Source organism: Cetorhinus maximus, chromosome 20, assembly GCF_964194155.1.
Source record: "Cetorhinus maximus chromosome 20, sCetMax3.hap1.1, whole genome shotgun sequence".
Classification (NCBI taxonomy): Eukaryota; Metazoa; Chordata; class Chondrichthyes; order Lamniformes; family Cetorhinidae; genus Cetorhinus; species Cetorhinus maximus.
Genome location: NC_135898.1, coordinates 30,568,075 through 30,595,723, shown reverse-complemented (window position 1 = coordinate 30,595,723; position 27,649 = coordinate 30,568,075). Strand labels below are relative to the sequence as shown.

The following is a 27,649-nucleotide window of genomic DNA, read 5'->3' as shown; positions in this document are numbered from 1 at the left end:
CTATCTGCACCTCTTAGTGTCCCGTTTCATTGAAGGATCTTGACCAAAAATGAAGGATGTTGACGAAAACAAAGGATGTTGTCCAGCATGAGTGCTCAACATGCATCCTGCTAGCTTAGTTCTTTTAGGGTATAAATATTGAATTACACAATAGGATTTTTAGATTCATTGAATTCATTCCAGCATCCCTCAGGTAAGGTATGCTGCTGGGGTGTGGAGTTGATAGTTCTCCCCTTAATTGGGATAGAGGTATCCTTGCTGGATTTGGTATCTTCCTACTTGGGGATTTAAGGTAAATAGTACTTTAAATATTGATGAATAGCTTAAATATCTCCCTGTAACATTAATAAGACTTGGATTCTCTAATAGAAACAAAATTTACTTGCTTTTCCTAGAGCTATCAATGTTGCAATTGAATTACCATCAAAGGTAAATTGCATGTTCAGTTCTTTAATAAACTTTTATATAATCCAGAAAGTATTTTTTCTCATATAGTCTTCTGTATCCAAACTTAAAAACCATCTCCATACATTCTTCAGTGGAGAGGTACATTGTTGAAGAGATGCCCAGACCCTTATAATATCTGGGCTGCTATAATCTGGTTAAAACTTGTTTAAAAGGCTACCTGGAAGATGGTAATGTTCTCTGCTGGCTCTTTTCTTCTGGGAGATTTATAGCAGTTCTTCAGACCTATTTGAGTGTCTGTGGGGTCTGTCTTTCTCAACCTTAAGTGAGAGTGATCATCTAAGGAGTATGCCTGATCCAGAATAGGCCCAAAAAGGAACTAGGATTCTGATTCAATTTAGTTTGACCGCAATTTTCACTGAGATGCAGTCTGTGTGGTTCCATTGGTGAGGATCACAGTTTGCATGTCATCACAGAGAAAGCAGAGGATGGTAACAAATTTCTGAGGGCAGCTGAATTTGAGGAGGATAATTGCCTTCGCATTTAACCGAGTCCAAGGCTTTTGTGAGGTTGAAAAATGACACATACAGCAGTTATGCTGGTCTTTGTATGTTTCTTGAACTTTCTGTGCAGTGAAGATCATGCTTATGGTGCCCCTCGATGGGCAAAAACTGCACTGCGACTCTGGAAGGAGTTTTTCAGCCACTTGGAGGAGGCGATTTAAGGGGAATCCTTGCTATGATCTTCCTGTGGCAGACATCAGGGAGACTCCTTGGTAATTACAGCAATTGGACTATTTAACCTTAACCTTAAGGTTAAATGTATTTATGATCACAGTGTCCCAGAGAAACCCCAGAATGCATTCCTCTCCCTACATGAGAGATATGAGGTTCTGCAGCTTTGCCAGGAGTGAATCTCCACCGTGTTTCAGAATTTCAGCAGGAATTCCATTTGCTCCAGAGGCCCTGTTATTTTTCAGCTGTCAAATGGCTTCTTAACCTTCTCTCTGGACCGGGGTAGGGCTGAGACTGAGCCAGACAGGATATTAAGGAATCCAGTTGAGGGTGTTCAAGTCGAAGTGTCTTAGTTGAGGAGGGCTTCAAAATATTCTCTCCAGTGAGCACTGACTGCCTCCCTGTCCTTGATGCGCTCCCCTTCATGCTGGGCTGACAGTGTTGAGGAAACAACGCAATGTCGTTGGTGTCAGTCAGTTGTGGGATCTCCCGCGCTCTTTCTACCCACTCTTTGTTCTTTATGTTTCGGGTTTTATGCAGTACCTCTGCTCTTAGCCGCCTGTAGGACTGCTGCTTTTTGGTGGGAAATCAGGCCAGTGCAGAACACGTCTTGACAAGTGTGATGTGTAGAAGTCGGAACTTATCACCAGGGCCTTACTTACATCGCGGACATTCGAGGAGCAGAAGATGCTGGAGCTCGACAGCAATGGTGCACTGGAGGAATGTCCATGGCATGCTGGGCGGATTCTCATGGACATGGCTCTGCTGCAAAGTACCCATGGAAGTTGGAAAGTCACCGTTGCGGGTCTGTTCACAACAGATGATGGTCGAGGGGGTGAAGAGGAAGGTCCAGCTGTTTGGGAGAGGAAGATGTACCGGGTGATGGGAGAGGAAGGTCTAGGATTGACTGGGAGAGGAAGAGGTGTCAGGATGGGGTGAGGTTGGGAGGGGGGCAATGAAGGTGTCAGGATGGGGTGAGGTTGGGAGGGGGGCAATGAAGGTGTCAGGATGGGGTGAGGTTGGTGGTGGGGAGTGAAGATGTCAGGATGGGGTGAGGTTGGGAGGGGAGCAATGAAGGTGTCGGGGGGGCTGGGAGGGGGAAGGAGTACAGGGAGAGGAGTGGGTAATGGGAGAGAAGACTGCTAGGTAGGTGTAAGTAGGATGGAAGGTGTGAGAGAAGGAATTTGGAGGAGGTAAGGTGTGCGGAGAGGGGCGGGAGTCTGGGGGGAGGAAAGAGTGTGGAGAGGGGTGGGAGTCTGGGGGAGGAAGGAGTGTGGAGAGGGGAGGGAGTAAGGTTGGAGGAAGAAGCAAGGCTGGAGGAAAGACTCCGGGCGGGGGAGACTTAGGGTGGCAGAAGAAGGGTGTCTGAAGGGGTCAGGAAAGGGGAAGGACTAAATGGGGGCAGAGTCTGGGAGTGGGAGGAAGGGCTTCCAAGTGGGGAAGGGGTTCCAAGGGAGGAAAGGGTTCCGGTAGAGGAGGGGTTCCGGGGGGAAGGGGTCCGGAGGGTGGGGGGATGTCCAGGTTAATGTGCAAGGGAGGGGTCTGATGAGTCCATGACTGCCTCCTGGAGAGCGAACTGAGGGTGAGCGTGGAGTGAGGGAATGGTGAAATTGACTGAAGGCAGAGGAGGCAGTAGGATGGGAGGGTGAGGGTGTGACAGTAGCTGTAGAAGTGATGGCGAGGGTGGTTGGTGGGGACTCAGAGGCAGACACAGACCTGGGAGTGGGAAGGAGGAGGTCGGGGAGATGAATGTGGATGGGGGTGGGATTTTCAGGAAGGAAGGGAATGTGCACGTTCACCTGGACATCCCCGAAGGAAAAGGGTTGTGGCTGTAGGTCACAGAGGGGAGGTGGAAGGTGATGCCCGGGGTTCAACAGTGATGGGGGAAAGGAAATGGGTGACTTGGAGAGGAGAAAAGACAGGGGAGGTCACAAAAAACTGAATCACCACCATGCTGTCTAAATCGAAAGTGAAACGAGAGTCATGGTGGGCAAGATCTGGTGCAGGATGGGAGTGAGATCAGTGGGTGGGTGGAGATGCAGGCCAGCTCAGATGGACAACTGAAAGTGAACCCCAGCAGGCAGCATTGAAAATACTCAGGACATTGAGGTGAGAGTGATATGGAAAGGATCCGTATGGGTGGGAGAGTGCTTACACGAGGCTCTGAAACGCCCTGCCACACACACACACTTCTCCCTCCAGAATCACTCGTTGGCCAGTTGCTTCCTTTGCGGTGACAGAGGAAGAGGTTGAGGGAATCGCAGACAAGGGGGACTGAGAGGGAGAGGACAGTCTCTGAGATTCCTGAGTGGATGGCCTAAGGGTGTCCAGCTGCCACTCCTCCTCCCTTTGGGTATCCAGGGACCTCAGCCTGACTCCTTGAGGGGAAGGAGCCCCTGGGGGAATGTTGAGGTGTCCCGTTTCCCTCTCGTGTCACCACTGCAGAAACTCACCAATGGCTCCCACAATGGAGTGTAGGTCTGCGTGCCTCTCGGCATTCTGCTGGACCAGGGTCTCCGTGGCATCTGCCATCTTCCCCGTGGAGATCTCCATACCCGCACATGTGGGCACCACTTCATCAGAGAGCAGGCAGATGCACTCCTCTGACTCGCATGCCACTCTGCTGAAGGCTTCCAACAGCTCTGCGTGATTTTTCCTCACTTTCTGCTGACTCTCCTGGATGAGTTGGAAGGCCGAATCCAGAGGCTCGTCATCAGACTCGGACCTCACGGATGCCTCTTCTCCAGCAGTCCTTCGAGTGCCAGGGAGCTCGGCCGATCCTGCCTCCTCCTGCTGCGGACATGTGTCTGTGCAGTGATCACCAGATTGTGAACTGAGCCTGCTCTAGATCTAGGTCCCACCGAGGTGTGTGTCTCTGCGCTGGTGGAGGGTGAGTAAGCGCTATGATGGGTCTTCCAGGCTGCTTATTTCCAGCTCTTCAATGGAGGAGGTGTCCTCTTGGCTGGAGGTGAGGATGTGGATTGAGCTGAGGGACTGGCTGGCTGAGGGTGTCAGTCGCTTGGCGGAGCTCCCTGGGAACCAAAGTAGAGATAATTAGTGCACGGCAACAGAGTCAACAGCAGGAGAGAGAGTACTCACAGTCATGTTGAGAGAGGGATGATGTGGTGCAGGATCCTCAGGTGGGTGTTCGCCACTGACTTTACTGTAGTCACAGGCATGGTCCACGCCCTCACCAGTAAGCGTGATGGCACGCACTCAAAGTGGGTGAGGGGCCTAATGTGGGTCACTCCACCCCCGGCCTGGGATCTCTCCCTGCTGTTGTGAGCCAGCTTCACCTACATGGAAACAGATGGAGAGAGTGTGAGCAGGACACATGGCACTGTGTGGAATGTTTGTGTGGTGAGCGGAGACATGGACGGGATGAGGACGTGAGCTCGAGAGGATATGAGCCTGATGGAGATGTGAGGGAGTGTGTGAGAGTTAGTGGGATTGTTCCTTGAGGTGTGAGATCCCTGTGGATGTGTGATGGGTTTGTGAGTGTGAGAGTTGAGAGCGATGAGAAGAACAAGTTATCCTGGCGGATCGGATGAGACCATTCATCTTGTAGCGGCACCGGGTGGCTGTCCTCTTTTGGAGGGCATTGGCGCTGACCAACGCTGCCACCGCCTCCCATGCTGGATTGGTGATGCAGCTGCCCCTCGTGGCCAGAGCGGGGTAAAGGACATTACTGTGGCCTCCACTGTGTCCAAAAGGCGCTCGAGTGATGTATCACTAAGCCAGGGGGCTGCAGTCTCTTTGCCTTTTGGGGCCACCCTGTCCTCTATGCAGCAGTCGTGGGCTGGAAGCACTGAGAGGTGTGCACGCAACTGCACTTTAAATGTGGTGCCTGACATGATGAAGCGGCCAAGGTGACAGTGTGGCCGGCAAATAAGAGCCCACCCACCGTGGAAATGGCCTGATCCCCGGAAATGCATAATTATTGCGGGGGGTTTGGGAGGATACGGCATGAGAAGCCGCCATGGCGGCCGACGGGTAAAACATAGTTTTCCCCACCCGCTACCGCACTTAGTGCAAATCTGAGACGATTCCATCTGATGTTTCCTGATAGAGAGACCAAGGACCTCTTTGCAGGTACTTGTTATGGTGGACTTTAGGTTTACCAGGCACTATGGGCACACCATAGCTCTTGCTGGCTGGACATTGAGAGGTTGGCAGTGAGGTACTGATTGAGAAAGGCAGCCTTGGGGAATCTTTGAGGCATTCATTGTCTCTGTTGCCTCCATTGTTTGGGGTCCAGGCTGATGAAAATAGTAGGTCAGATAAGGCAGTGACCAGTCCAGCTCCAGTCTGCAGATGACACTTGTTTGTACACTCATTGTAGTTAAGGGCTGTGACCATCTTCAATGCCACAGGTAATGCGGTGCCAGTTGTGGCAAAGGGCTGCAGTTTCTGCTGGAGCATTCTGCAATGTTCTGATAGCAGGACCTTCCATGGGAAATACAATCTCCATCTCACTGTGTTGTAGCTCTGGCTGGGTCTGGAGACCTCATGAGCAGAGTAAGGCTGCCCATGACAGCTCTCCTGCTTCCTGGCCTGTCTGTTGGGCCAAAGGCTGCTCCTTTAGCTCCCCTGCATATTGCTGTAGCAGCTGCTGTTACTCTTCCTCTGTTTCCAGCAGCTAGTGAGAGGAGGCAAATATCATCCCCATCCTTCAGTAAATCAATTTGCAGCTCTCTCTACTAAAAGAATTGTTGAAATGCAAGATGACTCAAGAAGAAATGGAATTTCAGAATAAAAAACATTCCCAACAAAGCTCCTCCAAATCTCCAGATCAATGTAAATGGTCTGCCGACTTGCAGGTGAGGTGGCCCTTGGGGTAATGCTGGAATTGATTGCTTCAGATCCGTATAGCCCAATATACTGGGTGTGCCCAGCATTCAATATGCTCCAGTTAATGAAAATGGCATCAGACTCTATTGCTGCCATTGGACCCTGATTTCCACACTCCAATCATGCCCTCCCCTATTTCAGCTGGGAGATCTGGATACCTGTGTTTAAGCCCTATTGAAGGGAAGAAAAGCTGCAGCAAGTTCTTCACTCCCATATTCTCACATGAGAAAGTTTTCTCCTGTCCAAAAATGGGAAGTAAAATTGTCCTTTATACACTAGGTTTCTATTTTATCTATGACATGACATTATGAATGACTCTGAGTTATAAAAAACAAATTCAGATGAGAATATTCAGATACTTACCTGTGTTCCAGTTACACAGTTATAATTTTGTAATGTAAATAAGGTTTTGAAACATCAAAATTCTTGACATTATGTGTTGCTCCATTTTGCAACAGCCTGTCTGATATAACACTTTTATTTTCTGTTCAGTATGCACAGGGCCCATTGCTGAATGGGCTGTATTGGACCAAGTGGTACAATGGCGATTCATTTGAACATGGTCCACATTCATTTATTTACTATGAGAATATACTTCTGGGCGTCCCCCGTATCCGACAGATCAAAGTTATGAATAATTCCTGTGTGGTTCACAAGGACTTCCGAAAAGACATCACTGGATGCTATGACGTCTACACAGCAGACAATGAAAAGAAATCTCCCATTAAAAATGCAACTGCGTGAGTGTATTTACTTTAAGAGGGTGGGGGTGGAGGGAGGGCTGGTTGCATTGTCTTGATTAATATTGTTATATTTTCTCCCCTCCCCTTATGAAGATGTTGATTCCTTGCTGGAGTGCGCAAGCACTGGTTATCCTCTTCAGTTAAATAGTCATTACTCATGTTTGAACTTTACAGGATTTCTGCCTGCAGCACTACATCAGAGTGAAAAACCTGATGCTTCTTCAACCAAAGTATACCCACATAAAATTGGGAGAGGCGGTGGTGTAGTGATATTGTCACTGGACTAATAATCCAGAGACCCAGGGTAATGCCCTGGGGATCTGGGATTGAATCCCACCACGACAAATGGTGATACTTGCATTCATTAAAAAAGCTGGAATCAGAAGTCTAATGATGACCTTGAAACAATTGTCATAAAAACCCATCTGGTTCACTAATGTCCAAAGGAAAGGAAATTTGCTGTCCTTACCCAGTCTGGCCTACATGTGAATCCAGATCCACAGCAATGTGGTCGACTCTTAAACACCCTCTGAAATGGCCTGCAAGCTGCTCAGTTCTCAAGGGCAATTAGGGATGGGCAATAAATGTTGGCCTAGCCAGCGATGCCCAGATCCCATGAACGAGAAAAAGAAAGGATTGCTGGATTTTAATCCAAGCTGGAAATTTGGCTGATTTTTCTCCCTCTTATCCCAGGGCACTAAGATCAGTTGAAATGCTTGTACTATCATTCTTAGTGAGATCAGTTAAGTCAGTACAGTTCAGGGTTCAAACCTAGATCTTCACAGTCTACATGCTTCATCATTTGGTACACTTGCTAAATTATAAATAGAGCTCATATTCCCATTTCAAGGAGGTGCTCCAAATATGTCACTTCCTTAATGCGGTGGAGTTGGGGGAGTGGGGTTCTATTGGTGACTAGAGGTGTAAAGCTTCACAATGAGAGCTAGGGCTATAATGTTGATAGGGTTGATTCTCTGACCTCTGCTCCCATCTAGGAAGTCTCTGCATCAGGAGTCTCACTTCACAAAGTTATCCCTGTAGGTTATCAGTGAAATAAAAACACAGAACAGTCTAAACCAGTCATGGCACTAAAAATAACCTATACTTAATCTATTAACATTGCTCATATAAGCTGATAAACAAGACATCTTGTTGATTTATCTTTATCTTGATAAATTAATTGATTCAGCAAGCATCTAAAACAGTTGAGAAGGCTGGATTGCATTTAGTTTGTTAAGGTTGAATTTTAGATTTAAAATAAAATAAATGAATCATTTCATTGCTAGCACCAGACCTTTAATATAACCAAATTATTAGTAAATTATGGGAAAGCCAGAAAGCTCTTCCCGAGCACAGTTAATTTTCATCTTGTCTAAAATTAAAAATTTTGTTTGAGTGAACCTTGCTCCAAACTCTGATCAGTTGTGTATCCTCAAGTTTCTTTACCCCATCTTTAACAGCTGTGCCTTAAGCTGTCTAGACTCTAAACTCTAGAAATTCCTGCCTAAACATCTCCTACTCTCTCCTCCTTTAAGATGCTTGTTAAGACCTACACCTGACCAAACTTTTGGTTACCTGTCTTAATGTCTCCTTTCTTTCAATGTCAATTTTTATCCCATCAAGTTCCTATGAAATACCTAGGGACGTTTTACTCCTTTAAAGATGCTACGTAAATGTGAGTTGTTTTTGTTCACTGTTTTTTTTAATCTATTTATTGATTTCAAAATTCTTGTCCTCATCTACAAATTCCTCCAGAGTTTGTTCCATTCTACCTCTCTAACCTGGCACAAATTCATGGACAATCCTTAGCTTTTGGTTCCTCTGACCCTGCCTCTGTTCCATCATTGGTAGCAGTGTTTCCAGTTGTTCAAGGGGAAATGTAGGAGCATAGTTAGAATCTTGGTTGATAGACATGAATCAAAGGGTTAGGGTTGCTGACTGTTTGTCAGACTGGAGAAGGGTTGAAAAACAGAAATACCTGGAAAAACTCAGCAGGTCTGGCAGCATCGGCGGAGAAGAACAAAGTTGACGTTTCGAGTCCTCAATCCAACTGAACTGGTATCCAACTGAAATTCCATCCCTCATGTTTCGAACCCACCCAGGATTACAGGTATGAGGACTCGAAACATCAACTTTGTCCTTCTCCGCCGATACTGCCAGACCTGCTGAGATTTTCCAGGTATTTCTGTTTTTGTTTTGGATTTCCAGCATCCGCAGTTTTTTGTTTTTATATTATGGAGAAGGGTTGATACTGGTTTACCCAAGGGCCATGTGCTGCGTCCACTTTTGTTCTTGCTGTGTATAATACTTTGTGTACGACATTTTGAATTTGAGCACAGGGGACATAATATTGAAATGAGACAAAAGTAGGGAATTTGATATACAGTAACGAAGACTGTAAAAGACTTCAGGAAGACAAATAGGTTAGTTGACAGACAAAAAGGTGACAGGTGTAAATAATACATTCCAAAAGAAAGAAGGAACATGAGTATACATTCAGAGGGGAAAATAACAATAGGAGTGAACAATCAGATGTGTATACACTCAGGAATAATGGAATAGCAGTATACACTCAATGGAAATGCACTGACAGTGGATGAACAGAAAAACCTAGAGGGTCAAATACATAATTCTCTGAAAGTGCAGGCATAAAAGGCTAATAATATTTTGGATTTTATAAAGAGAGCCTTAGTACAAGAGTAAAGTAATGATAAAGCTCCACAAGGATTACCTCTGATTGGGAATGTAATGATGAGGGGGTCATCAATTTAAAGTAAGTAAGTAAAGTGAGGAAAGAGGTGAGAAAAATGTATATATACAAGGATTGTTGGAGCATGGAATATTTTGTCACAGGGAGTGGTTGTGGCGATGACTATTGCATTTTGTGAGGAAAAATTGGATGAGTTTTTGAAACAGGGAAAAAACAGGACTGTGGTGGGCAGGGGTGAGGTTGGGGAAGAGTAGGCAAGAGGATCAGTTTGGTTTGTTATAGCAAAGATTATGCAGTCATGACGTGCCAAATGGCCTGCTTTTGTGCTGTCGAACCACAGAAAGTTACAGTGCAGAAAGAGGCCATTCAACCCATCGTGTCTGTGCCAGCCAAAAATAAGAAAAAAGAAACTAGCCGCTCATTTTAATCCCACTTTCCAGCACCTTGTCCGTAGCCTTGCAGGTTACAGCACTTCAGGTGCAGGTCCAGGTACCTTTTAAATGAGTTGAGCATTTCAGCCTCAACCACCAGTGAATTCCAGATGCCCACCATCCACTGGGTGAAAAAGTTTTTCTTCGTGTTCCCTCTAATCCTTCTACCAATCACCTTAAATCTATGCCCCTGGTAATTGACCCCTCAGCTAGGGGAAACTAGTCTTTCCTGTCTACCCTATCTAGGCCCCTCATAATTTTGTACACCTCAATTAGGTCACCCCTCAGCCTCCTCTGTTCTAAGGAAAACAGCCCTAGCCTACCCAATCTCTCCTCACAGCTGCAATTTTCAAGCCCTGGCAACATTCTTGTAAATCTTCTCTGCTCTCCCTCCAAAGCAGTTATGTCCTTCCTGTAATGTGGTGACCAGAACTGTACACAAAATTCCAGCTGTGGCCTAACCAGCATTTTATACAGTTCCAGCATACATCCCTGCTTTTGTATTCAAAACCTCACCCAATAAAGGAAAGCATTCCATATGCTTTCTCTACCACCTTATCCACTTGTCCTGCCACCTTCAGGAACCTGTCGACATGCACTACAAGGCCTCTCACTTCCTCAACCTCTCTCAATAAATTCCTGTTTATTGAGCATTCCCTTGCTTTGTTTGCCCTTCCCAAATGTATTATCTCATTACATTACTTTTGAACTTCTATGCTTCAGTATAGTTTCTACTCTTTGGAACTCCCTTCCTAGCCTCCTCCCATTTCAACCTTCTGTCCTGCCTTAAGAATCTTCTGAATGCTGACCTCTTCAAGCTGACATGTTTAATTTCGCATAACTCTCCTACTTACGTTTGCTTTCCAGTTTCTCTACCTCTGTGAAACTTCTTGAAAAAATTTCTGTGTTAAAGGCATTATGTAAATCCAAAACAAAAACAGAATTACCTGGAAAAACTCAGCAGGTCTGGCAGCATCGGCGGAGAAGAAATCAGTTAACGTTTCAAGCCTTCACGGCCCTTCGGCAGAACTGAAGCATAGTTAGAAGAAGGGAGAAATATAAATTGGTTTAAGGTGGGGGGGTGGGGGGGGGGGGAGGTGGTGCGGGGAGAGAGAGACATTGAGGGTGTGGTGATTGTGGAGATAAGCAGATAATCAAAAGATGTCACAGACAGCGGAGGCTGAGCGTCAACTCGCAGACATTTCCTCCTACCTCTCCCTGGACCATGACCCCACCACAGAACATCAAGCCATTGTTTCCAGGACTGTCACTGACCTCATCTCCTCTGGAGATCTTCCTCCCACAGCTTCCAACTTGATAGTCGCCCAACCTCGGACGGCCCGCTTCTACCTCCTACCCAAAATCCACAAACAGAACTGTCCTGGCAGACCGATCGTGTCAGCCTGTTCCTGCCCCACGGAACTCATTTCTCGTTACCTTGACTCCCTTCTCTCTCCCCTTGTCCAGTCCCTTCCCACCTACATCCGTGATTCCTCTGACACCTTACGTCACATCAACAATTTCCAGTTCCCTGGCCCCAACCGCTTCCTCTTCACCATGGATGTCCAATCCCTCTACACCTCCATCCCCCACCAGGATGGTCTGAGGGCCCTTAGCTTCTTCCTTGAACAGAGGCCCCAACAATCCCCATCCACCACTACTCTCCTCCGTCTGGCTGAACTTGTTCTCACACTGAACAATTTCTCCTTTAACTCCTCTCACTTCCTCCAAATAAAAGGTGTGGCTATGGGTACCCGCATGGGCCCCAGCTATGCCTGTCTCTTTACGGGGTATGTGGAACATTCCTTGTTCCAGTCCTACTCCGGCCCCCTCCCACAACTCTTTCTCCGGTACATCGATAATTACTTCGGTGCTGCTTCATGCTCTCGTTGGGACCTGGAAAAATTTATTAATTTTGCTTCCAATCTCCACCCCTCCATCATCTTCACATGGTCCATCTCTGACACTTCTCTTCCCTTCCTTGACCTCTCTGTCTCAATTTCTGATGATAGACTGTCCACCAATATCCATTACAAGCCTACCGACTCCCACAGCTACCTCGACTACAGCTCCTCACACCCCGCTTCTTGTAAAGACTCCATCCCATTCTCTCAGTTCCTTCGCCTCCGTCGCATCTGTTCTGATGACGCTACCTTCAAAAACAGCTCCTCTGACATGTCCTCCTTCTTCCTTAACCGAGGTTTTCCATCCACGGTCGTTGACAGGGCCCTCAACCGTGTCCGGCCCATATCCCGCGCATCCTTCCTCACGCCTTCTCCTCCTTCCCAGAAACATGATAGGGTCCCCCTTGTCCTCACTTATCACCCCACCAGCCTCCGCATTCAAAGGATCATCCTCCGCCATTTCCGCCAACTCCAGCATGATGCCACCACCAAACACATCTTCCCTTCACCCCCCCTGACGGCATTCCGTAGGGATCGTTCCCTCCGGGACACCCTGGTCCACTCCTCCATCACCCCCTACTCCTCAACCCCCACTTATGGCACCTCCTCATGCCCACGCAGAAGATGCAACACCTGCCCCTTCACTTCCTCTCTCCTCACCGTCCAAGGGCCCAAACATTCCTTTCAAGTGAAGCAGCATTTCACTTGCATTTCCCCTAACTTAGTCTACTGCATTCGTTGCTCCCAACGCGGTCTCCTCTACATTGGAGAGACCAAACGCAAACTGGGCGACCGTTTTGCGGAACACCTGTGGTCTGTCCGCAAGAAAGACCCAAACCTCCCTGTCGCTTGTCATTTTAACACTCCACCCTGTTCTCTTGCCCACATGTCTGTCCTTGGCTTGCTGCATTGTTCCAGTGAAGCCCAACGCAAACTGGAGGAACAGCACCTCATCTTCCGACTAGGCACTTTACAGCCTTCCGGGCTAAATATTGAATTCAACAACTTTAGATCTTAAACTCCCCCTCCCCCCATCCCCACCCCGTTTCTTCCCCCCCCCCCGCTTTTTTTTTCAATAATTTATATAGATTCTTCTTTCCCCACATATTTCCATTATTTTTAAATCTAAAACTAAAACCTTGTTAGCCTTTCCACCCCACCCCCACTAGAGCTGTACTTTGAATATCCTGTCCTCCATTCTTAATTAGCACTTTTCTCAGACAAAACACCTCTTTGACCCTTTTGTCTGTGACATCTTTTGATTATCTGCTCATCTCTACAATCACCACACCCTCAATGTCTCTCTCTCCCCCCACCAACCCCCACCCTCCACCACCACCACCCCCCACCCCCAACCACCTTAAACCAATTTATATTTCTCCCTTCTTCTAACTATGCTTCAGTTCTGCCGAAGGGCCATGAAGGCTCGAAACGTTAACTGACTTCTTCTCCGCCGATGCTGCCAGACCTGCTGAGTTTTTCCAGGTAATTCTGTTTTTGTTTTGGATTTCCAGCATCCGCAGTAGCTTTTAGCTTTTTGTTTTTATCTTTATGTAAATCCAAGTCTGTTGTAGTTAATCCTAATTGTGGTCTTTGTGTAGGTGGATTTATTATTCTGAGTCAGAACTTGGAGGTTCCTCACACTGGGGTAAACTAACTGTCTACAGCGGTGGTGGTTATTATCAAGATCTCAAGACAAATATGGATGAAAGTGCTGTAATTCTACAAGATCTGAAGGATAGTCTGTGGCTGGACAGAGGCACTCGTGCAGTTTTCATTGATTTCTCTGTGTACAATGCCAACATTAATCTCTTCTGTGTTATAAGGTAGGTCATTCAGAAACCAATTGCCCCTGAGAACAGGAATCTTACATTGCAATTTAGATTGAGATTTAAATATATTGAAAAGTGTGAAGTTTATTTCAATTACCCCCTTACTTAAGTTCAAAAGTGGAATGATGACAAGACTTTCTGACTTGCAAGCCAATAACTGCTTTATTCAATCTGTTTCCATATAGGAGTGAGATAAATACAAACACAGATGGATAGACAGATAGAGTGAGAGTGAATGAAATAGACAGGTGATAGATAGGTAGATAGGTAGCTAGCCAAACAGACAACCAACATTTTGTCTTGGAACAAGTCCAATAGAACAAAGAACAAAGAACAAAGAAAAGTACAGCACAGGAACAGGCCCTTCGGCCCTCCAAGCCTGTGCCGATCATATTGCCCTTCCGGGGTCCGTATCCCTCTATTCCCATCCTATTCATGTACTTGTCAAGCTGCCTCTTAAACACCACTATCGTACCTGCTTCCACCACCTCCTCTGGCAGTGAATTCCAGACACTCACTACCCTCTGTGTAAAAAACTTGCCCCGCACATCTCCTCTATAGTTTTCTCCACTCACCTTAAATCTATGTCCCCTAGTAATTGACTCTTCCACCCTGGGAAAAAGCTTCTGACTATCTACTCTGTCCATGCCACTCATAATTTTGTAAACTTCTATCAAGTCGCCCTTAATAATTTAATAATTTAACAGTTCCATCTGTGCACAGGTTTCTGTTTTCAACATTAATGTGTGTGAAAACTGGGCATTGAAAGAGTAACATAATACAGCTACAACACTGGCATCTACCCGGCTATGTTGAAAATTGCCCAGGTATGTTCTGTACACAAAAAGCAGGACAAATACAACCCAACCAATTACCGCCCCATCAGTCTACTCTCAATCATCAGACAAGTAAAGGAAGGGGTCATCAACAGTACCATCAAATGGCACTTGCTTAGAAAGAACCTGCTCACTGACGCTCAGTTTGGGGTCCACCAGGGCCACTCAGCTCCTGACCTCATTACAGCCTCGGTTCAAACATGGACAAAAGAGCTGACCTCCCGAGGTGAGGTGAGAGTGATTGCCTTTGACATCAAGACGCATTTGACCGAGTGTAACATACAGGTACAGCAAGCAATTAAGAAGCCAAATGGTATGTTAGCCTTTATTGCAGTGTGGTAGGAGTATAAAAGCAAATTGTCTTGCTGCAATTGTATAATTGCTTTGCTGAAATCATAACCTGGAGTATTGTTTACTATTTTGGTCTTCTTGCTGAAGGAAGGATACACTTGCCTTAGAGGGGGTGCAACAAAGGTTCACTAGATTAACTACTGGGATGAGGTATTTCTCCTATGAGGAACAGTTGGATTCACAAAGTAACTGATTCCTTCATGTCACCCAGCTTTCCCTGTAAAACCTCAGTTTCAACAGCCTAAATGGGCTTTCCCAAAACTACTGGAGATGCCAATACCTTATCCCCAGCCAAGTCATTTACTAACAAAAAAGTCCATGCCTTCAATAGGTAAATTAGGAATGACACCAACAATAAAAAGACCAGTAACTAAGTCACATTTTAAATTAATGCTAGAGAACGGGTAAATCATTTCCATCAAAACCTGCACCAATACATTTCCATTCAGTGAACTATCTGGAGAGAGATTCCCGTCAACATCAGTGATGTGCTGCCCCTGACTCCCTGAGGGTTACAATTGTCTTGCCTGTCTCACTAGACAAATGTGGGGGCACATAACCCTCAAATAGAAAAGTTCTACAATTTCCTACACCCTTATTCACTCCATCAGTAAACATGGGAGAAGTTAACTGCTTATCATGAGCTTTACCCGCTAGGACAGTACTTTCTGGAGGGACATCGCTTAACCGTACAATTGCTACAGTCTTGTTTTTCCACTTCCATCACTCGGCCTTCACATGCCATTTTTTATGGCAAAAATAACATGTCAGTCCTCTCGAACCAAACTTATCCTCCAGACTTTCTCTTTTACTACTCTGAGGATTCTCTGTGTCCTCACCCCGGCCATTTTCCTCACTAGAACCAGATTTCTTCTCACTATCGAACCTCTTAACACTCCAATTTCTCAGTGAGTTTCGAAACAGGGCCCTGTTACCACGATGCTTGTCAGTTAATTCATAATCATCTACCATTATTGCAGCATCCTTTATTTTATGAACTTTGTGTTCTTCCAGGTGGGATCTTATTGCCAAGGGGACACTATTTTTCAATTCTTCCATCAGAATCACTTCCCTAAGGTTCTTAAAGCCTTGTTAAACCATCATCGATTATTGATCTATCCATCATCCATTATTGATCTATACCTCTATTGATTTATACCACCTATCAATCTATACCTTCATCGATCTATACCACTCATTGATCTATATCACCTATCAAACACCATTTCCTTCTCTCTAGCAAATTCCATATAGATCTGTCCATGCTTCATTTTCAAATTTCTGTCTGTCGACCTCAGGTACCGACTCATAGACCTTGAGAACAGCAGTCTTTAAATTGTCGTAGTCTCATGCCTGCTCTTCTGAAAGAGATGATTAAGCTACCAAAGTTTTTCCGATGAAAACACTCTGTAGCGGCATGGTCCAAGATGATTTAGACCAATTCAGATTCCTGGCAATTTTCTCAAATGACACAAAGTACATTGCTACTCTTTTCCTCACTGAATGAGGGCATAAGTAAAATTTCTTTGTCAAATCAAAATATGAGGAGTTGGCTCTTTATCATCCTCACCTTTCACTGCCAATTCATACCCGGGTACTCTCTGTGCCTTCCTTTTTCCAATTCTCTTTCTTTATCTGTTTCCTCTCTAACTTTCTGGCTTCTCCCCTTCTCATTTTTCTCTTTGCAATTCAAGCATTTTCATTTCTTTTTCAAATTCAAGTTGTTTTTTAACTGAAGATTAGATATTTCTAGTTGATCACTAACAGAACCATCCTTTTCTTTCCTGGGCTCCAAGTGCTGACCCAATTCTTCAACAATCTCAGCCTCCTTAGTTCCTACTTGTAACCAACCCCCATTTTCTGCAATACACCTTTAAAATCATCTTCCACCAACTGTTCCAAGGCACTAAAGGCCACGCCTGTTTATTCCAAAAAAGTCTGAGTATTAAAGGTAACCATGCTGATCCCCAATGAAGGCAGCAAAAGTAAGTATGAAATCTTGCTTGTTTAAATTCTGGAAAGTTCCAGTGAACCCATTTAACATATCCAAATTCGGTTCAAACCCTAGACAAGCCCTCATTTTTATTATGACCCCAATAGAGACCAATAACTTAAAAAGGACCAAATTTCCTAAATAACCCCAATGGGAGAAACCAATGGGCAAGACATCAATTTTTATACCTTTTACTTTAACATTCAAACCAAAATCAACATAAATTAAACATGAATTAATGGACTGTCACAGCTGTCCTGATGTAAATTCCCCATAGTCACCTTCATCCAACAACTTAATTACTCTTAAGTACACTGTATGGCTGGCTCTGGTAAAAACTGAAGCAGCAGCAGTAATTTTATTTCACTATCCCTGCTGCTAAACCCAGTCTTCAGGTTTCAATCTTTTTAGCCATCTCACACTCACACACCACACAGCCTGCCTACTTTGAAAACCTGCTGAAATCAGCTTCCATTTCCTGAGCAACCTGAGGCCACAGTCTGATTTTCTAGAAGTCTAGATGTCACAGCCAGGAATCCAAGGTTACAATCCCCTTTCCCTGAAAACTGAAGTTTTAGGCCTGGATTTTCACTCAGTTGAGTTGACTTGGGAGCCCTTTAAAAACAGCTTGCAGTCCCTATTCTAGGATTCCTGACCCAATTCCTGGGCTGCGCAGTTTTTGGGAGTGCCTTTAAAGGATTAGTTTATTGGTTTAAAGGGCTAGTTAAGGTCAAAAGTCCGCATTCAGCACTCCCAACCTAGCTAACTCCATTGCAGATATACGCATCTCCTACTCCTCCACAATCTTCATGGAGTCAGGCCAGGTTTTTAAAGAGTCATGGTTCACAACCCCTTAGAGGAGTCGTAAAACCTAGTCTGCATGAGGGAACATTTTAAAACGTAAGCTCAAAATTTCACCCTTATGCCCACTATGCCAAGTTCTGTCCTTCCACCCACTCCTTTTTCCCCTCATGCCCCATGCCAGGCTATGGTACTTACATCCCCATTGACCCACTGTACACTTTCTAGAACCAATGAACCCTCTAGCATAAAGTGAAATGTGTAAAAAGAAAACCTTGAAAAAAAGTCAAGCTAGTAAAAGTGGCAATCATCCAGGCCCTTTGAAGTTTCAAAAACCATAGACCACAAACCCTTAAAACCACTTAACTTGTGTAAACAAACATTATCAAATTGACCCAGGGATAGAGAGCCTGAGCTATCAATCAAACAATGTTTCCTCCGGGGGCATTCTAATAGCTGTCTGGGGTCCAGCCATGAATACATAATAAGGGAAATGAGGAAATGAAGCTGGTGTAAAGATTGGTCATGATTTTATTGAATGCGTGCAAACTTAAGGAACTATAAGGCCTACTCCTGCTCCTATTATGTTGTTACGTGAAATATTTAATTGGTTAACCTGTAGCTTATCAACTAATCATTGGTTTCATTCACTGAACTGCCTGAATCAGAGGTCATCGACCTGAAACGTTAACGCTGTTTTTCTCTCCAGAGATGCTGCCAGCCCTGCTGAGTATTTCTAGCATTTTTTGTTTTGATTTCAGATGTCTAGTCTCTGCAGTATTTTGCATTTTGTGCCTGAATCATTCTTGCTTTTGTGAAAATATGGCAAAATACAAATGTTTGCATGGTGTGAGCACATAACAATTTCAGAGTTTTAAAATATTTAACAATATACTCACAGTGCAGAGATAACCATTCACCTTTAGTGTACCTAGTGTAATATTTGATGTGCTGAAATTCCTGATATGCCTGCCAAGTGTCCAAAGCCCTGTGGTGGGATTGCTGAAAATTAACCTTTCAGTTTTTATTGTTTGATTTTTTTTAAAGGCTTGTAGTAGAATTTCCTGCAACTGGTGGTGCAGTACCTTCCTCGCAGTTCCGCACAGTGAAACTCATTCGTTATGTCAACAACTGGGATTATTTTATCATAGGTTGTGAAGTAATCTTCTGTGTCTTTATCCTTTACTACATTGTGGAAGAGATATTGGAACTCAGAATTCATAAACTGCAATATATCAAATGCATCTGGAATTGCTTGGACCTGGTGGTAATTTTGGTAAGTTCTTGGTTTTCTTTGCATTTCCAATTATATTTTTTAACACTTCCCCATGCATTCGCCCCTTTCATTGTCACCCCATGAGATGCTCAGCAGGGGCTGTGTTTGAATTTGGAACAAGGCACGTCCTGTCACATCCACATTATGTGCCATGCCTCACTGAGTTCAGAACGGATATGGTTTGCCCCCAAATCAAACAAGTTTGAATGACCAGATTTTTTTTTTATTCATTCATGGGATGTGGGCATCTCTGGCCAGGCCAGCATTTACTGCCCATCCCTAATTGCCTTTGTTCAGGGGGCATTTAAGAGTCAACCACATTGCTGTGGAAGCCAGACCAGTTGAGGATGGCATATTTCCTTCCCTAAAGGACATTAGTGAATCAGATGGGTTTTTACAACAATCAGTAATGGTTTCATGGTCATCATCAGACTTTTAATTCCAGATTTTTTTATTGAATTCAAATTTCACTATCTGTCTTGGTGGGATTCAAACCCGGGACCCCGGAGCATTACCCTGGATCTCTGGAATACCAGTCCAGTGACAATACCACTGAGCCATTGCCTCCCTTTGCTGTAATAAGGGCTGTCAACCCTTGCCATCATTGCAGGGTAAAACTGACATCCAGTTAAATATAGAAAGCTAAAGTTCCTGTCATAGATATATTGGGCCTTATTAGGGTGTGCTGTTGCAATCTTTGCTAACAGACTCAGCAATGAGTTCAGATCAATAGCATGAAGTTTTTGTACCTGCCAACTAGTACCACACTAAAGAAAAGGGTTAGGTGGTTGCCTTCAGAAGTGAGCAAGGCCGTAATAACATATTAAGTGATAATTATTGCTGAATTACTTCACTGGTCATGAAACATTCCTTTTATAAGTATGGAGTCTCATTCCTTCAGATAGTGCATCTTGGAGATTTTAAAATAAATTCAAATATGTTTTACTTAGATTTTCTCTCTGTCTCCTTCAACTCTCTCCCTTATTCCCAACAGTATTTCCCATTCTTTATTTCACCTTCTGAATATAACTTAAATCTGATTTATAATCCTTGCTTTATACTTCCTAGTTGGATTCCGCATGTCTGATTTTCAGCCTCTGCCAGAGATGGATCAGAGGTGGGCAGGTGCTAAAAATAGGCCCAGCAGCCAGTGCTCTGGTTCTCCTACTCCATCCTACTCCTGAGCTATATTTACAGAGGCAGGATTGAGGGGGCGGTGGTAGTAAGTGGCCCAGCTACCTACCTGCATGCATGCATTGTCAAGGGTTTGTCGAGGCTAATTAAAGCAGGCTGACTGGCATTTTCCATTTGGCCTCCAGGATCCCACAGGTAGCAGGAGTGGCCAGAGGAGCCTTCCCGACTCCATGTAGGCACACGTGTTCCAGTCAGGCCTAGGGGCTTTCTGTGCCTGCCTGGGTGTAGGTGCAGCCACAGTCTATCTGTAGAGGGGCTACCCTCAAACCAACCCTCCCACCACATGCCCCACAACCCGCACACCCCCACCTCCCACTTTCCACAAAGTGGTGGCCTGGCAGTAAAATCTGTTTCTTGATTTAAGTTTTCTAAAAGTTGGGGAAAAGGTATCTTCATCTTGAAGTGCCCTCTCGCTTGCTTACCCTCTACTGCAGTCTGCTGCTCCTCTCAAACTGCAAAGCCTCTGCAGCTTTGAGAGCACACCCAACATACTAAACTGGGTGGCAAGCCTGCTTCCAGGCCAATTAAAGGGGTGCCCCATTGAAAATCATAAAGAGTGATTGTCTACCCACTGGGGTTGGTGGTGGGGGGGCGGGGGGGGGGTGGTGCGGTCAGGAACCAGAAACAATCCCAACCTCTGCTTCCTGCCATTGGAGTGAAAAATCACATGTGCATATTTCAGTGAGGGAACTTCAATCTGATTGGTTGAAGAGCCTCACTGTTCGCAGGCACCGCACTGGAGTCCAGATTAGTGGAAATCTCCACTGACAAGCCCACAAAAACCTGTGGGCAGCTGTCAGGCAGGCGAACAGCAAAAGTGGATTCTTCTCCCCCCTGAGAGCAAAACACAAGCCAATATTCAGGAACCTCAAACTTCTGAGCTGCTGATTGTCAATCAAGCAGCTAAATGCCTGAGGTATTTTTTTAATTCTTAAAAGTTGTACAGGGTTTTGGTGAGACTGCATCTGGATTATTATGTGCAGTTTTGGTCTCCACATTTAAGAAAGGATATACTTACATTGGAGGCAGTACTGTGAAGATTCACTAAATTGGTCCCTGGGATGAGGGGGTTGTTCTATGATGAGAAGCTGAGTAAATTGGGCCTATATTCTCTGGAGTTTAGAAGAATTGGAGGAGATCTAATTGAAACATAGAAGATTCTGAAGGGGTTCGACAGGGTGGATGCAGAGAGATTGTTTCCACTGATTGGGGAATCTAAAACACAGTCTCAGGATAAGGGGCCGATCACTCAGGACTGAGATGAGGAGAAATTACTTCACTCAAAGGTTTGTGAATCTTTGGAATTCTCTACCCCAGAGAGTTTGGATGCTTCATCACTGAATACATTTAAGGCTGGGATAGACAGATTTTTGGTCTCTCAGGGAATTAAGGGATATGGGGAGCGGGCAGAAAAATGGAGTTGAAGCTTAAGATCAGCCATGATCATATTGAATGGTGGAGCAGGCTTAATAGGACATGTGGTCCTGCTCCTATTTCTTGTGTTCTTGTATTATCTGTTGTAAAGGGTCATTTTCTGATCACATATTCCTGACATGGAGATTTTTACCTGAGCAATATTTATTGATATGTGCTCCCAGCAAGCAGGCACTGTGCCGGGAGCACCCAGTCGCAAAATGTATTTCCGAGTCACAAGTAATTTATCTTGTAAAGGTAAAATCATGCAATTTACATATGTAACTTACATGTAATTTATATAATAAAATATGTAAGTAACTGAGGTATTATTGATAAATCTAATAAATGTACCAATTTATAGATACATAAAGTTACAGATTCAACTAAGATATCAGTTTGCAGATGTAATAACCGTATCAATGTGTGATCACTATATTTTGTATGCATAAAGCAGATTTAACTATTTATAATACAAGAGGTAAGTACATTTACAGATGTAAAGTGTATTAATTGAAGGATATATTAGTCAAAATAAAGGTCCTGTTTGCCACTGGAATATAAGACCATAAGACATAGGAGCAGAAATTAGGCCATTCGGCCTATCAAGTCTGCTCCGCCATTCAATCATGGCTGATAGGTTTCTCAACCCCATTCTCCCGCCTTCTCCCCGTAACCTTTGATCCCCTTACCAATCAAGAATCTATCTATCTCGGTCTCAGGTACACTCAATGACCTGGCCTCCACAGCCTTCTGTGGCAATGAATTCCATAGATTCACCACTCTCTGGCTAAAGAATTTTCTCCTCATCTCTGTTCTAAAAGGTCTTCTCTTTACTCTGAGGCTGTGCCCTCGGGTCCTAGTCTCTACTACTAATGGAAACATCTTCCCCACGTCCACTCTATCCAGGCCTTTCAGCATTCTGTAAGTTTCAATCAGATCCCCCCCTCATCCTTCTAAACTCCATCGAGTATAGACCCAGAGCTCTCAAACGTTCCTCATATGTTAAGCCTTTCATTCCTGGGATCATTCTCGTGAACCTCCTCTGGACCCTCTCCAGGGCCAGAACATCCTTCCTGAGATTCGGGGCCCAAAATTGCTCACAATATTCTAAATGCGGTCTGACCAGAGCCTTATAAAGCCTCAGCAGCACATCCCTGCTTTTATATTCTAGTCCTCTTGAAATAAATGCCAACATTACATTTGCCTTCCTAACTACCGACTCAACCTGCAAGTTAACCTTAAGAGAATCCTGGACTAGGACTCCTTTGCACTCCAGATTTCTGAATTCTCTCCCCATTTAGAAAATAGTCTATGCCTCTATTCTTCCTACCAAAGTGCATGACCTCACACTTCCCCACGTTGTATTCCATCTGCCACTTCTTTGCCCATTCTCCTAACCTGTCCAAATCCTTCTTCAGCCTCCCCGCCTCCTCAATACTACCTGTCCCTCCACCTATCTTTGTATCATCTGCAAACTTAGCAAAAGGACGTTACTCGTGTCTTCCACCATGAAGACTGATGCAAAGTACCTATTCAGTTGCTCCGCCATTTCTTTGTTCCCCACTACTACTTCTCCAGCGTCATTTTCCAGCGGCCCAATGTCCACTTTTGCCTCTCTCTTTCCCTTTATATACCTAAAAAAACTCTTGCAATCTTCTTTTATATTACTGGCTAGTTTACTCTCATATTTAATCTTCTCCCTCCTTATTTCTTTTTTAGTTGTCCTCTGTTGGTCTTTGTAGGCTTCCCAATCCCCTGGTTTCCCACTGCTCTTTGCCGCATTGTATGCTTTCTATTTATGAACAATATGAACAAACTGTGATCATCTTTGGCATGTGTTAGACTAGGGACAGGGGCGGGACCAGAAAATGTGGCGATCCGTTCAAAACTTGATTGAATTCAGCGGGACTGGAAGATCCTGGCAGGGAGGGCCGTAAAATTCCGCCCTTGGTTACAGAATCTATATCATTATAAATATTATTTACTGTTCAAGGTTGGTTTCTAGACTTTTTAATTGTAGTGAACAAAAAGCCAATTATCTGGTTTTCTCTTGCAGCTCTCCCTGCTTTCCATAGGTTTCCATATTTTCCGCACTATTAAGGTGAACATACTGATGGGAGCGCTGCTGACAGATCCTGAATCCTACGCTGACTTTGAGTTTTTGGCTTTTTGGCAGACCCAATACAATAACATGAATGCTGTCAACTTGTTTTTTGCTTGGATCAAGGTAAATAGCTTTGTTCATAATTATTAAGAAATTAACAAGAAATAGTTCATTTCATTTTTCCTGTTGCATTCGCAACAGGTTTTACATTCAATGGATTTCTTTTGAAGTCTAGTTATTTATATAGGCAAATTCTGTAACTAACTTACACCCAGAAAATTCTCACAAAAAGGAAGCGAATGACCAGATGGTTAATGTTTGGTGGAGAGTGAAGCATAGGAGAACTCACTGCTCTTCTTCAAAGAGTACCTTGCTAGCTTTCACACAGTATTTTAGCAGACTGATAAGACCTTCATTTAACATCTCAACTGAAAGACAGCACCTTCAACAAAACAGCATCCTGTCAGTAACATCAGCCTGAAATATCTGCTCAGCGCCTGGAGTGGTGCTTGAACCCATAACTTTCTGACTTAGACACTTCATAATATCAAATGTGCAGTTTTGCAAAGGAGTTGGCTTGTTTGAGGTGGTAGCACTGTTGCCTCTAAGTTGGATGGCTAAATGGTTCAAGCCCCACTTTGAGAATCGATCAGAAGATTGGTGCCATAATGATGTGCTGTCTCCAAGAACTGGGTTGATTAATTTATCCTGTATTAAAAGCACTCAGGTGGTTTCCCTGCAGGTGTACAAAATAATGTTCTGTTCCAGCAGAAGTTCTGTTCTCCATTAAATGTCTGTGAAATGTGAGTCAAGAAGAAATCTCATTAAATTGAGAAGCCTTACACATTTATTCCGACTTTCTCTCTGTATAGAAGTTGACACTATGGGCGAGATTTTAACTTGTTCAAAATCCATTCACTTACACAGAGTTAAAATCGAGCCCAGTACGAACCTGTGTAGGTTGTTGCTGGAAAGGCTATGGAAACTTTGGCAGCAAGCCACTTCATTCTCGTTGCTCTTGTTGGTCAGGTGACCAGGATGGGACCAATAAGCATCCGCATTAATTAAATATTTGAGAAACAGGAAGAGTTGATAGCCTGCACAGAGACCATCAGTGGAGGAATAGACAACATGGCTCTGCAATGGCCAGTCAGCTCCCCTGCATTCTTAGGGAGCTGTGTCTCACTGCTCAGACTATCTAAGAAGGCTATCCAGGCCATAAACCACTTACTAAAATAGGACCTGCAGAGAAGCATAACCATTATGGTTGTAGTTGCAGTTAAAATAACTACAGCACTAAATTTCTAAGTTGTAGGGCCCTTCTAGCATTGGACGACTTTCCTGTTCTAAATTTATTTTGTTACTTTAAACATAAGCATTAGTTGTAACAACCTTGGAATTGGATCTTTGTCTTTAACAAGCTCATGTTACACAAGCCAACATGAATATTGAATAAAATCATACAATACAATTCCATATAAATATTTGATTCTTTATTATTGAGTTCATGATTCACTATAAGAACTCAGGACCATGCTTTACAATTCCAGCCTGAGTACAGCAAACAGCTCAAAGCAGTTATATCAATTACTCAATGAATGTTAACTCTAAATTGCAATATATTAAAAGACACGCAAAGAAGATTTCAGATATAAAACATGGAGCCAAGAAGATATGCTCACATTCATAAATCTCTCCCAGTGATTCGTAACTATGGTTAAATGGTCCACTTAAGCTCTTTAATCACTATATTACTATAAAAAGTGGCCAAACATGTCCTAGATCCTCAGTACATGGATGAATTCCATTCCCATTTCCTTGAGTTTCTCATTCTTTACAAAGCACCTGTGTTCAGCAGAACTGAAAGCTGTCTTATCTCATCATGTACTGAGCCCAAATGCCCCAGGTAAATATCTGACCTGGCCTCAGCCAATCTGAGGTGCACTGGTAATCAAGCTGCCACAAATACCCTTCTGTTACACCTGTCTGCAGACAAAAGGAGCATGTCCACACATTACACCATTTCCAACTAAAAAACTTGGGGGACAGCCAATCCCTGTTTCATTCCGCATTGCAATACCTTGACCAATCAGAGTTGACCTGCCTAGTTTGAATTTGAAACAAAAATTTGGCAGTTAACAGTTAACTGTTCTCTACTGCATTTTCCATGGCAGTGCCTCTACCAATCAGAGTTCACTTGCCAACCAATCAGTACACTCTTCTCATGCAGTATAAATTGTTGCTCCCTTTACTGTTGGTTTAGCTGTCCTGAAGAGTGTGAGACAAGAAGCTTTGCTAGCATGTCTTTCTTTCAGCAAAGTTTACTCCACTTTATAGCTTCTTCATAGGAGATTAATAGGCACTGTTATCTAATGTCACCAATTGTTTACTGAGAATCCTTTCCATTAAAAAACAGTTTTTCCTATAAAGAAAGGACACCCAGTGTTTATCATTTATGCTTGTCATATGTGACTTCACACTTCTAGCAACATGGCTGTTTCTGTTTGCTTCTCATAACCTCACTACCATCAATAGCACAAAGATCCTGTCTTGTTTTCTCTGCTAAATGGTTGCTGTGCATTTTGAAATTCATGTTCAGATCGTGGCACCCTTCCAAGGATTGGTCACAGCTGACACATCTCAGGGGAAAAATTCTTATTTGCTAAATGGCCACTTGGGATGACATTTTTCTCTAACCTACTGGAGGTTTTCTTGTATTTAGCAAATTATTCTTGATCCCTAGCAGCTGGTGTAGCCAATAAATGCCACTTTACAGTAATGCTGTTGGCTACTTAGAACATTCCATTCACTGTGCTAATCGCAGTCTCTCTAATTTGCCATCATTGCTGCAATATCATTATCTAGCTGACTGCTGTGAATATTGTTAATTTTCTTCTCCATTTCTGAGAGTCCCATTGTGGAACTAAATTGTACTTGGCAATGCCATATAGTACTGCTCACTTCTAAGCTATTTCTGTCTTTAAGTATATTGTATAAGTATATTGAAGAAGCTAGGAATAGAATTGGCAGATTTTTCACATGTTTATATTTCTCAAAAAAATACCAAGAATACCAAATATAGAGGGAACAGTAATTTATACTGCATGAGAAGAGAGTGCTTATTGGTCGGCATTTGCAATTCTTGCAAATTGTCCTGATGATACAAAGTGAGAAACTTTGACATCATGTGTCTTTTTTCATCAATACTCGAGTTCTGTACCACCAAACAACTGTTTATATTGTTTGTGGTATTAAGCACTTTTGAGTTCAAAGTTCATGAGAAGGCAGTGCTGATCAAAGTTCAACTTACAGTTCGTAGAGCCATAGTGTCATTTATAGCACAGAAGAAGGCCTTTCAGCCCGTCCAGTCCATGCTGGCTCTCTGTGGAACAGTCCAGCCAGTACCACTCCCCTACTTGATCCCCATAGCTCCGAAAGTTTATTCCATCCAAGCGGCCACCCAATTTCTTTTTAAAACTATTGATTGCTGCATCTTCAACCACCTTCATGAGCAGTGATTTCCAGATCATTACTACCTGCTGGGTAAAAACGTTCCTCCTCACATTCCTCCTGTCTTACCTCCATGCTGGTCTTTTTGTTCCATATTTCTCAGGATAGTCTCCACTCTGGTATAATCCAAGGTTTAGTTCTTCCAGCAGTGAGCATTCACTGATCTCAAATATTTACAGGGGTTATTACTGGATGGCCCTTGTAATTGTTTCATTGTGACTTTGTGTACGCATCTTTTATATAATGATTACTCTATTAATAATTTTCTTTTTTACTCAGATCTTCAAATATATTAGTTTCAATAAGACAATGACCCAGTTATCCTCAACCCTGGCAAGATGTGCTAAAGACATTCTTGGGTTTGCAATTATGTTCTTCATTGTTTTCTTCGCCTATGCCCAGCTGGGATATCTTCTGTTTGGAACCCAAGTGGCAAATTTCAGCACTTTCCTCAAATGCATGTGAGTATATTTCCACTTCAGGCCATTTTTATTTGATAAAATTACATAACTATAGTTGCATAAATTAGAAATAAATTTAAGTCAATTTATTATTTTG

General features: G+C 43.8%; 1 protein-coding gene across 1 annotated transcript in view; it reads left to right on the top strand.

The window, feature by feature from the left end:
- LOC144694764 (polycystin-2-like protein 1) overlaps positions 1–27,649 on the top strand; it is a 310,166-nt gene that overhangs the window by 200,973 nt on the left and 81,544 nt on the right. Inside the window, exons 4-8 of the mRNA XM_078565339.1 lie at positions 6,483–6,730; positions 13,380–13,604; positions 18,639–18,867; positions 23,534–23,704; positions 27,371–27,552. Coding sequence (XP_078421465.1) covers positions 6,483–6,730; positions 13,380–13,604; positions 18,639–18,867; positions 23,534–23,704; positions 27,371–27,552 — 1,055 coding nt within the window. The remainder of the gene's footprint in view (positions 1–6,482; positions 6,731–13,379; positions 13,605–18,638; positions 18,868–23,533; positions 23,705–27,370; positions 27,553–27,649) is intronic.